Source organism: Ascaphus truei, chromosome 2 (assembly GCF_040206685.1).
Source record: "Ascaphus truei isolate aAscTru1 chromosome 2, aAscTru1.hap1, whole genome shotgun sequence".
Lineage (NCBI taxonomy): Eukaryota > Metazoa > Chordata > Amphibia > Anura > Ascaphidae > Ascaphus > Ascaphus truei.
In genome coordinates this window covers 160,972,072-160,984,661 of record NC_134484.1, presented here as the reverse complement: position 1 = coordinate 160,984,661, position 12,590 = coordinate 160,972,072, and the positions used below count along the sequence as shown (strand labels likewise).

Here is a 12,590-nt window from a genome sequence, read left to right as displayed (position 1 = left end):
AATATTATATGGTAATCTATACCTAGGAATAAATTCCTGTAACAATTTCTTTACCACTATCTTAGCGTCTGCATATAGACAGGGGTAGATTTTAACCCACCCTAAGAAAATACAAATCATAACCAATACATGTTGAAAATAGAAACTCCTGGGTAATTCAATAAAATTGATCTGTAGATTACCAAAAGGGCCTCATGGGCAAAAAATTATTTATCTACGAGGGCTTGATAGCTTTGCCTACTTTATATTGTCTGCAGATGGCACATTGTTCACATACTGTACATCAGTTGATATCTTAGCAAGTCCTGGGGCCCACCAATCACGGGAAACAATATTAATTATCTCCTCTCTGTTCACATATAACCCATGTGCTATGTGAACAGTATATAGCATTAAAAAGATGGCAAGACCGGGACACTATTGAGCCCTGTCCAAACATATCATTATGAGTACCCCCTGTGATTCCCACCAATCAGCTTCATAATACAAAAAATTCTGGGAAATAGGGTATTTCAGATTTATATGTGCAGCGATTTTAACAATAGCTACAGCTTATGGTAAAAATAAAACCTGTTGTAGGTCTTTAACATATCTGGCATAGACAATGGGGGAACCTTTAAGTATGAGAACACCCCGAAACATTAGGTAGGAGATTTTCGTTTAAAACCTCATGCAGGGAACAAACATAATTTGACACCAAATTATACGCTGTATCTCTCTCACGAGAAAACAGCACATATATACAATAACCGGGCCAGATTGAAAAAGACTAGGATATAGTAAACTGAATGAGTTTATTTCCTATGAGCAGAACAGACAATACATCAAGCAAATAACATTACAGAAATATTTACACTTACTGAGGTTGGACAAGGAGATATTCAGCCGAATAGCAGCTCCTTAGTTGTTATAGGTCACAACAAGCATGACAAAACGACAGCAACAAGCAACCAACACAGGAATAAGGGGTGCACGCAACTATATAGATGCAGACCCCCATTCCTACCATAGCAGATCAGTTATTGGTGAAGACAAATCTTGACCCAATCACAAGTTGCCAGGTAACGCAAAAAGCTGGGTTTACCCAACCCCTCATTAATACAATCCTCCCCTGTGGCTACTTGGCCAGCCCATTTATAAAAAACTATGACATGATGCCTCCGATGCCAATCCTGTCTAGCAAAAATGCTTATGGGGCAGGGGTCTTTCATGTAGGGTGTCACTTTTGAGAGGTGAAATGGTTATCACCTAGGTGTGCGATCTGGCTGCATATGCAATGAAGCCTTTCAAGTGGCCTCCTTTGATTGTACAATTACATATCAAAGGGGCCATTTGGCGAGCCTCCAAACTTCTATCCAAAGTTATAGTAAAAACAGTGATAACATAACTATTTCTCCCATATTTTAAATCAGATTAACAATATCTATGCAACCTGTGTTCGTTGCATAGGAAAGCATATCCAAATTTCAGCCTTGTAGCACAAACACATACAGAGATATGGTTCTATGGGGTTTACATTATGACAAATACACAGTTAACCCTCTCTCCATGTTAATACATAACATGGCAATTAATTCTACTGTAGCAGGGGGATGCAGATCAACATATTCACAATATGGTTAACCCTTTCCCTCCCGACATGATTTCTACACATACAGGAATATAACACAGACTGCTGGGGGAATATAGCTCAGACCTGGGGCAATTCTGCTGAAGCAGGGGGATGCAGATCAACATATACACAGATCCCATTAACCCCTCATACCCCGATCATGACAATCTCTGCGACAGGAAACATCAAAATGCCAAATAAAATTTGGATTGCTCAGAGAGGCTTTAAAATGAGAGGTTATAGATGATGATTCAAAGTGGGACCCCTTTCGAGAGAAAATGGTCAAAAGTTATAAAATACGTCACATTCAGTAAAAAATACTTGTGGTCCCAAATCTAACTCCTTCTCTCCTATTGACAAAAACAAACTTCAAAAGGGCTTCAAAAGATTTGTATGATAAATTTGTTTTTCTTTTCCCTGGCTGTAATATTTCGTAGTCTACGGGTCCAACTTTTCGTGCTACCTCAAAGGGTCCCTGCCATTTTTCCAACAACTTAGACTCTGTTGTCGGAAGAAGAAGCAAAACCCTATCCCCTGGTTGAAATTCTCTTGTGCGAGCCCTTCTATTATAATTCCTTTCTTGTGCTATTTGTGCCTCTCGCAAATTTTCCTGTGCAAACACCCCTAGACTGTCTAACCTTTCTCTTAGTTTCAATACATGCTGTACTACATCATTTACCCTTGAAATTTGTTCTTCCCACATTTCTTTTACCAAATCCAGGATTCCTCTTGGTTGTCTTCCATAAAGTAACTCAAAAGGTGAAAACCATGTGGAAGACTGGGGAACTTCCCGAATGGCAAAGAGAAGATATAAATTTCCTTAACTTATTTTTAAGCATCTTATTAAACCATTCGACTAGTCCATCTTTTTGCGGATGATAAAGTGATGTCCGTACCAACTTCAATTTTAAACAGACCGCATACCTCCTTTATGGGCCTGGACATAAAATTTGTTCCCTGGTCTTAAAATTTTGGTAGGAAATCCCACTCGGGAGAAGACCTTAATTAGTTCGGTGGCTACAACCTTTGCAGATGTTCTCAATGGAATAGCTTCTGGGTACCTTATAGCATATAGTCTACTTTGACGAGTATATACTTGTACCCTGCAGCATTTTTTTCCAGTTGACCCACAATATCCACATCTATCCTTTCGAAAGGGGTCTCTACCAATGGGATAGGCACCAAAGGGACTTTGGTATTCCTTTTGGGGCAACCACCTGGCACTCAGGGCATGCATCACCAAAGTCCCTTACCGCTCTATAAATTCCTGGCCAATAGAACCGTGCCGTGAGGCAAATTCGGGTTTTCTCCCTTTCCAGATGACCTGAACAAGGAAGAGTATGAGCTATCCTCTTTTCTATAGGTTCTTGGCACTATCAGTTGCATTTGTGTCTTTTGAGTTTACTTGTCTTTTTCCACTCGATATAAGAGGTCATTATGCAACTCAAAATGAGGAAAAATACTATCCCCTGGGGGTCTATTACTTCCGTGCAAGAAACAGCGCTAGGTCCATAAAAGGGAACAATTCCCACAGCATTCTCTGTATTTCTCGGCCCCTGGGTCCTAAGGGACAAAACAGAATTTGTGAATAACTCATCAAAGAACCTCCAATCCCAACCTAAGATCACTGGGTATGGGAGTTCTTTGGCGACTCCCACCAACAAAACCTCTGAGTGTCCTTCCACCGTTAGTTTCACCCTGGCACGAGGGTACTCCTTGATATTCCCATGTATACATTCAATGCGTACCTGGGCCGACCCCTTAAGTTTATCTAACGCCACAAGCTCCCGATGTACCAGTGTCTGACTACAGCCAGAATCCACCAACACCTCCACCTTAATTCCTTCTACTTCCAAAGATAAAAAAAAGAAAAAGTGAAAGATCAATGCAGCAGCCGCTCCAAAGTACTCGGACTCACCAGGCAAATGTTAAAAGACAATGCTTTATTGGCTTACATAAAAAAGGGGGGACACTCAGGACATACAAAAATAGGGGAACCTCCTCCCACGCTTTGCGGGCATAGACTGCCCTTTCTCAATGAATATTATATGTGATGAGGTAGGACTCTATCGTAATCAGGTCCCATTTTCGTCAGCCTAATGACAGGTCTCTGTTCTCCAGTGCCCGGGTTCCGGGAAGCGGGACCTGGGGCTTCAGCATTTGTTGCAGCTCCCATCTGCCTGGTTTTCATCCTCTCGCTGCTGTTGGGCTGTCTGTTGTTGCAGTAGTACCTGTAATTGCTGCTTTTGTGAGGCTTGTTGCTGCTGCTGTTGTGCATTCTATTTTTGCAGCTTGGTTTTCAGCCTCTCGCTGCTGTTGGGCGGGTTGTTGTTGCTGTTGTTGTGCAGCCTGTTGTTGCAGCAGTAGCTGTAATTGCTGTTGCTGTGCAGCCCGATTTTCAATCTCTTGCTGCTGCTGCTGTTGTGCAGCCTGTTGTTGCAGAAGTACTTGTAATTGCTGTTGTTGTACAGCCTGGTTTTCAGCCAGATACTTTTCAGTTTTTCCATCTCCATTTTGGAACCTTCAGGTGTATTCTCACAACTGACTACAAGGGGTACACACACAATATGACACATACACGCAATACAGTGACTGGTGCTGGGCCCGGCCTCACTAGTGTGAAGAGTTTCCTGGTCAAGGAGAGCACCCCGGCCCAGAGCTCCAGTAGCTGGGCGGCCTGGCCCAGGCTGCCTTTGATCTGTGGTAGGAGTTTGTTGGACTCCCGGTCAAGCCTATTCGCGTAGGGCAGAAGCTGATTATACACGATCTCCTAAGGGATGAAGCCAAGCCATGGCTCTCTCCTCAGCACCCATCTTGTGAGCCGCTCAGCTTCACTGTGTATAGGTCAAATTGGGAGACATGAGTTCTGACTGCAGGGAGCAATGCCCCTATAAGGAATTGTTGGCCTGCTGGGCCATAGGATTCCCATTAACACACGAGGCTAGCATAGACAGGGATGGTCTGAGAGAGGGAATATGATACCTGAAGGGATACATCCCTGCTGCCATGGCTAGGAAAAGACACTAATTAACCAGCACCTTAAGTCAGTCTTCTGCCACCAGTGTGGAGCCAGACCAAACATAAGACTATGCCCCTGTCAGTGGTAACCTGGTTATATTGCTGTCAGGCAAAGTAACTGGTTGCTGTTAATGTTCAATATGAGAATGTTTGCATTAATAAAATAGCAGTGGTAATAGTGACCGTGTCCTAGCCCTCTAGTCCATCTACATGGTTCTGGCATTACATCGCTGATCAGTAGGCTGCACAATATTTACATAGTACTAGATGAGGATTGTACACTAGTCTCGTATGGCACCGTATCAAATGCCTTTGTAAAATCTAAGTAGACCAGATCAACTGCATTACCCTGGTATACATTCTTACTTACCTCCTCAAAGAAACTAATAGGTTTAGTTTGGAATAACCTATCCTTCATAAATACATGCTGACTATTACTAATAATATTGTTATCCATTAGGTATTCTTGGATATTATTCCATACTACTGTAAACCTTCAAGAAGCTTCCCCACTATTGAGGTCAGGCTTACAGGTCTGTAATTCCCCAGTTGTGATCTACCTCCATCTTCCCTTATAATAGGTTTTAAATCTGGTTTATCATATAAACATACTCTACCACCTCTTCTATTTTATGATATCATATTGCTCCCTTTTAGCTATTAATTAAAGCTCCCCCATTTTATCTGTCATTTTCTTTTTACTAGTCTGTGCTATTATTATCTTATCTGTTCATGCCTTTCTACTCCCATTGAATGTAGTTTAGAAGTTTACTAGTACATGTATTATCTGTATTTAATATGGGTGTCTCCCTGCTTGTCAAATTTCCACTTCACCCCACTCCACCTTCATGACCCTTTAGCCATTTCCCCATTCCTATCTACATGTATTCTGTCCCGTCCATTAACTCTTGCTTGTCTCTCCCCTTCCTTCCTAGTTTAAAATCTCCTAAAACCTTTTTTTATCCCCTGCCCCCCAGCACAAATGATCCCTCTTCCTTGAGGTGCAATCCATCCGTACTATAAAGATAGCACCTCTCAGAGAAGGACTCCTAGTGCTTTATAAACCCCAAACCCTTCTTCCTACAGCTCTTTCTCAGCCATGCATTAACCTCACTAAGCTTCAACTGCTTCCCTGGTGTAGCAGTCTAGAACATTTGGTCTCGGCCGATTCGCTGCTACCAAATGACCGTCGGGTTTTCCTCATGACTCACCCCATCGCCGGGACCTGCTGCCGCCAGCCATTTGCTTCTAAGGTAAGGGCCTAAGTTCGCAGACAACATTTCTTATCTGAGGCAAAATGGCTGTGACCAATATCCTATTCTGCTGGGGTAGTGCATGGCACTGATAGTATCTCTGTAAATACTAGAGAACCTTGAAGGTCCTGGCCTTAAGCTTGCACCCTAGATCCCTGAAATACATTTTTAGGACCTTCCATCTTTCTTTAACTTTATCATTGGTGTCAACGTGTACCATGACCGCTAGGTCAGTCCCAACTCCTCCCAACAGCTTCACTCAATCTGGCAAATCTATTGGGATTAGTCATCCTAGAACTAGCCTGCCCCTCCCCTTCTAACTATTACCCAGCAACCTACCTTTTCCTGGTCTCCACTCACAGCACCACCCTCTGCACCACCAGTCCCAGCAGGGCCTGCTCAGTGAGCAATAAACTCATTACAATATTGTCAATGTCCCTCAATATTACAAGTTGCCTCTTCAGATCAGCAATCTGAAACTCTAAAGAAACCACCTGCTCATGCTTCCCACAACGGTTTGCTCCCTAGAACAGCTGCCCCAAGTGCATATACATGTGGCAAGATGTACATATAGTGGCATTCTCAATCCTGCTCATTGTTGCAAATATGTAGTATTAAGTGCTTATTGACTGTACTTCTATATACCTTGTTTCCAACCTACTTGATTTTACCTCCAATTTAGTCACACAGCTTAGTGTTCACATAGAAAATATAATTATCATAAATCAATAATATTTTGTTCTTTCAAATGCTTAAACAGGTTTAGTGAAATTTAATTAAGAGCATTAATCTGTGAAATGGACAGGTCTAGAGATAGATTCATATATCGTAAAACTTTCTGATCACTGCTCAGAAATACGTGAAGTCAGAAAGCAGGGTGTTATAGTAATCAAGAAAATCTACAGTGGCAACACATGGTGTATGAGAGTTTTAAATATGGTGCTACATGGAAAAAGCTAAATGTTGTATGCTGGTTAAAGCAGAAGAAACAGATAGATAGATTTACAGATGTAGCACGATATAGGATCCTCCGTGCGGTACTTGGAGTGGGTGGACCATGGGCCAAGTGTGGCTCATCGCGGCAAAGCATGATTACGGCCCGGCGCAGAGTGAATTTCCTAGAAGGATAAAAGCAGCAGGGGCCCCTGCTTCTGAATGGGACTCCTGCAGCGTTAATCTTACCAGGCCACCACCAGTTTGTAAGAGCTGCGCAGAGAGATCAGACAGAAGCAGTTCTTCTCCGTGTCTCCCTGCGCAGCTCTTACAGCAGATCTCACTATTTTTATTATTATTTTTTAGTACATAGGATTGAAGAATGGGGTCCGTATCTGAACTGCATTCATTTCAGAGGGGTAGTTGCCCTGAGGAGGGTGGTTGGGGCTCCCTAGGGGGGTAGCGGGATGGGTTAGCCCTTAATTACAATATCGGTTACTACCTGCTAAAGTAAAATAATCAAGGGTTACTGGCCAGTAGATAATGTTTTAATGCTTGAGCATCGACTATTTATTGGATATTGGTGACACTGAGGAGGAGGACGAGGATAGCCTTCATCCTGGCAAGGGTTAGTACTACTTTTATTTACTATAGGGTGCCCATTGATTGCCAATATGGGTATACGTGCCCCCATTGAGGCATAAGTAACTACAGCGACGATCAATGGATTTGATGGCTAGCATTTGATTTTATTGTAATGTATATTTTATTGTATTTTGTAATGCGTATTTTTTCATGCTTTTCAATAGTTAAAAGAGCTATTAGCCGGGAGGGGGGGAGGAGAGGGAGTATTTTGGGAGTAGAGGGGGTGGGTTATGGGGGTTGTGGCCCAGGGGAGGATGGTTAGGCCTCCCGGGTGGGGGGTGTATTGGGAGGATTTAACCACTTCATGTCCCTAATGGTTAGCCACTAAGGTAAGGAAACTTTGCTTTTAGTTTATTTGTATTTTTAGAACATTATTGGAACACTGGATCTGAAACGCATTCACTTCGGTCCGGAGGCCCCTCTTCTTTCTGAGATACAGGCCTCCGTATGGGGTGCCGGTATCTGGGGCTGTTTAAATGTCCCAGTCACGTGGGCCGTGACTTCGGGAGATTTAAACTTGCAGAATATACCGGCACCCAATACAGAGCCCTGTGTCTTGGGAAACAGGGGGTCCCCAGACCTGAAATAAATGCGGTTCAGCTATGGAGACCAACTGCTTCAATCCTATGTACTAAAAATAATTAAAATAGTGAGAACTGCCATAAGAGCTGCGCCGGGAGACAGGGAGAGGGACTGCTTCTCTCCGATTTCTCTGCACAGCTCTTAGACTGGTGGCGGCCCAGTACGATTAACACAGCGGGAGTGCCATTCAGAAGCAGGGACTCCCGCTGCGTTAGTCCCTTCAGGGCAGTCAGCATTACTAGGCTTTAGGGTACGTGGAGCTGCAATTGGGCATGGTTGGGCTCCGTTCAGCACCAGTTTCCTCGCACCCAAATGGAACTTAAACAGCATTGCATCTGTAGTCTGCACATGTGATTTAAAATTAAATGGATTATATTTTAGACAAAGGAGCTGTTTATTTAATTTAAGATATATACTGAGTGAATCTTGTTTGACATATCTCCAGATTGGGTTGTTAAAAAAAAAAAAAAAAAAAAGATTATTTTTGTACTGTGCTGCAGGATATTACATGCTTAGGATATATCCTCTGCTCTTGCTTGACAAGAATACATTTTTCTTGTTGTTTGAAGCAATAGTGCTACCTTATCTGTCGTCTTTAATGTAGCCAAGAGTTTAGTACTGTTTGTTACCAAACAGTATAAAGTGTGGCATTCTTGGTGTCTGCTGGGGCTTATAGCTAAAATGTTGTTCTTAGAACCTCAATAATTATTGAAGGTCGACAACACTTCTAGTCTGTGGAGGTGAAGCAGGTGGTGTCGTGGTTTTATGTTCTGTTAATAATTATTTATATTATCCTTTTTCCTAGGTTATCTGTGATAAGATATTTCGGCGGTGGTTCACACTGAGCATAATGGGATCTACCGGTTCCTTTCCACTACAAGTAGAGATACATAAGGCTGTGCAGCGGTGTGCTCAGTCAACTAATGAAGAAACACCTTCTTCTGAGTTATACAGCTTGCTTAGAGCTAGCCAAGAACAGCTTCAGAAGGGAAATCACTAGACTACATTTTGAAAGTAATGATCAGTGTTCATTTTAATTTTTGGTTTAACTTACTGTGTTTTCTTTTAAATGTTACATGTGCCTGTTTTTTAGCTTGAATACTTTCCTTAATGCATTCTCTCATGTCTAGACCACATGAAATTAAAGCAACAATAAGTACTACTTATTTTTTGCATATGTACAGTATATACACAGTGGCTTGCAGAAGTACAGTATTCACTACCTACCAATAATCTCACAAGTTTGTTGAATTACAAATAATGTACTGTATGCACATTTTTTTTAAACTAACTATTTGTATTCAAAGCTTCAGAGCTGTGCTGGTTAAACTGAACACTGTTATATGAGGAGGAGGTCAGCAAAGGCGAAAAAAAGAGAGTTAAAAATACTTATTGAATAAGTATTCAGACCCTTTTGTCAGTACTTGGTAGATGCACCTTTTGAAGCAATTACTGCTACAGTATGAGTCTTTTTGGAACAGTCTCTACTAACTTTGCACAGTAGGATGGTGACATTTTTGGTCATTTTTCACAGGAAAATTGATCCAGTTCTGATAAGTTTGTTGGGGATTATCGATGGACTGCAATCTTCAAGCCTCACAATAAATGTTCGATTGGATTCAAAGTCAGGACTTTGACTGGACCACTCAAGAACATAATTTTCCTCCTTGTTCAACCACTCCAGTGTGGCTTTGGTTTTGTGCTTCGGGTCATTGTCCTGCTGAAATTTGATTTTTTCCTTCCCAGTTTCAGAGTCTTTGCTGACTCAAACATGATTTGCCTGTACTTTGCACCATCCATAGTCTCCTCTATCTTGACAAGCTTGCCAGTCCCTGCTAAAGAGAAGCATCTCCATAACATGATGTTGCTACAGTACTACCATGCTTGACAGTTGGGATGGTGTTAACTGGGTGATGTGCTGTGCTGAGCTTTGCATTGCAAGTTCTGGCAAAAGGAAAACACACACATACATACATACATACATACATACATATATATATGCAATTGGGGGTTCTCCAGAGCTTTGAGTGTCGTTCTTCAGTTCTGGATGACCCACTGTTCCATATAAGGTAAATAAATATATTTTTGAGGGATGGAGCGATTGCTACTTTAAAGCAGCAGTAAACGTTATTGGGAAAAATGTTCCCCTCTTCAACCTGAAAGTGCTAAATTGCATAAAAATACTATAAAACTTAATTATCTGAATGAAACTATATTTATTTTACTTTTTACCTACCACGAGTCGTTCATAACCCCATCATAACAGCCAGTGGAGAAGTAAATGCGCACACCACTTATGAGTTACTAGATTGGGTGCAAAGGAATGGTATATGTAAACCAGTTGATTACATACACACGCTATGTCTGCACACACTATTAAGGTTAGAATAATTTCAATGACTAGGATGAGAATTCAGCACCAAAAAAAAGTTAGTTAGAAAAATTATTTTTCAAATCTTTAGAAACTGTTATTGTCTCTACAAGTGTATTGTTCCTCCATTACTAGACTTTTTTTCCTGAGCCCCGTTCCTTGCCAGCCTCAGAGAAGCAATTTCCTCTTCTTCTCTTGTTCTACTGTATTAGTAGTGTAGTGCTAGCCTTGGCAGGAGTTTTGGCCTGTCAGTGAACTCTCCTTTCCTGCCTCTAAGCTTTTTAAGCTAAAGGACCCTACTCAAAAAAATTCAGAACATTCAGGGAAGGCTTTTTTTTCCTGCATGTTACAGAATAGCCCCAGCATGCTTGCATGGGTAGAAAGAAAGCAGCAATAAAATAAGGAACAACATATTATGACAATAATAAAATAAGAAAGCAGAAAATTAATATTATGATATTCAACTTCGTAAGAGTCCAATCCTTGTTTTAATAATAATAATAATAATAATAATAAAAAAAAAATAGATAGACATATACTGTATATAGCAACTTCTTCCTTAAAGAAATGTAATCATGCTTAAAGCAAGTATTTGGCACATTTAGGTTCTTTGAAAATGTAAGGGGAATGTATTTCCATTAGGGCCGGAATGGGGGAGTACTTGTCAATCAAGTATTTACTCAACCTCTAGCCTCCATGTCCTTGTAAATAATAAAGATGAGTTGGGAGGACGGAAGGGGACATTGTCTGTGCAAACTCCTGTACAGCACATAGTGATATCAAACAAGGAGGATGAGCTAAAGGAAACACTTCCCATGTCACAATGTTTACAAACTAAGTTTAGTAAAGTATTTACAAATACTTATGAGTGCCTGATTTAAGATTTAAAAAAACTAGTGTCAATCATCTAGATATACTGTACCTCATTAAACATTTCATTACCATTGGCTCATTTTATTCATAGATGGGATTGCACTTTTAATTAAGAGTGCCTTATGATGGATTTGAATGTGTTGGCATTAATATATACACTGATCCACAACCAATGCTGCTTGTTACCTCTGCAGGAAAGCTTAATTGATTCAACCAGCTTGTGCCCTGTTGGAGCTTGTGTGTATATACAGTATTTAGTAGTGCCTTCATTTTATTTTCTTTGACCTCTTCAATAGGGGAGCACCTTCAAGGCACTGGTTAAACATGTGTTGCTCTGTAGGTCACTGAAGGAATGAATTACTATTGTAGTTGTATCACCTTTAACTTCTGCATACATGGCAGTGATGTAAATAGAATGAATAATGTCTTGAAAAACATTGAGATCCTGTTTCATTGACAATAGCTCCAGTGGTGGTTATATTAAACAGTTTTAACCCTACGTTACCATATATAAACATAACTGGTTAAACTCTTCCTATCAAGTGGAAACAAGCGTTTTATTACTTCAATGAAAACTAATGTGATGTTAATCTAATGAATGATTCTCTACAAGGTGTAGGGCTATTACCCTATTTCCTCGATTCTAAGACGCCGCTGATTCTAAGACGCAACCTTGATTTAATAAAAAAAAAAATTGGCGGGAAAACCCCTCTATAGTAAGTCTGCAGAATTGTTTTTTTTAGCTAGCAGACAATAGCATACATGTATCTACACTAGAGAGAGACACACAGAATGGGGAGAGAGAGACAGTATCAGATGAGCGGAGAGAGAGTGGATGGATGGGGAGGAGAGAATGGAAGGAAGGGGGGAAGAAGAGAATGGAGGGAGGGAGAATGCGAGACTGGAGGGAAGAGGGGTGGAAGAGAATGAAGGGAAGAGGGGAGGGAGAGAATGAAGGAAAGGGCAGGGAGAGAATGGAGGGAAGAGGGGGATGGAGAGAATGGAGGGAAGAGGGGGATGGAGAGAATGGAGGGAAGAGGGGGAGGGAGAGAATGGAGGGAAGAGGGGGAGGGAGAGAATGGAGGGAGAGAATGGAGGGAAGAGGGGGAGGGAGAGAATGGAGGGAAGAGGGGGAGGGAGAGAATGGAGGGAAGAGGGGGAGGGAGAGAATGGAGGGAAGAGGGGGAGGGAGAGAATGGAGGGAAGAGGGGGAGGGAGAGAATGGAGGGACACAAACACACAGACACAGAGCTCCCTCTGCACCTTCTGCAGTTCACACGGAGGGGGGTGGGGGTTACACAGA

The 12,590-nt window shown here is 41.6% G+C and overlaps 1 protein-coding gene across 2 annotated transcripts in view; it reads left to right on the top strand.

The window, feature by feature from the left end:
- DIPK1C (divergent protein kinase domain 1C) overlaps nt 1-12,210 on the top strand; it is a 71,829-nt gene extending 59,619 nt beyond the window's left edge. Inside the window, exons 4-5 of one of the 2 annotated variants that reach the window (XM_075585476.1) lie at nt 8,849-9,057; nt 9,578-12,209. In XM_075585476.1, coding sequence (XP_075441591.1) covers nt 8,849-9,043 — 195 coding nt within the window. In that variant the 3' untranslated portion in view covers nt 9,044-9,057; nt 9,578-12,209. Of the gene's footprint in view, nt 1-8,848 lie in introns of both variants that reach the window. The other variant, XM_075585475.1, reaches the window with a different exon arrangement.
- Nucleotides 12,211-12,590: the final 380 nt, after the last annotated feature.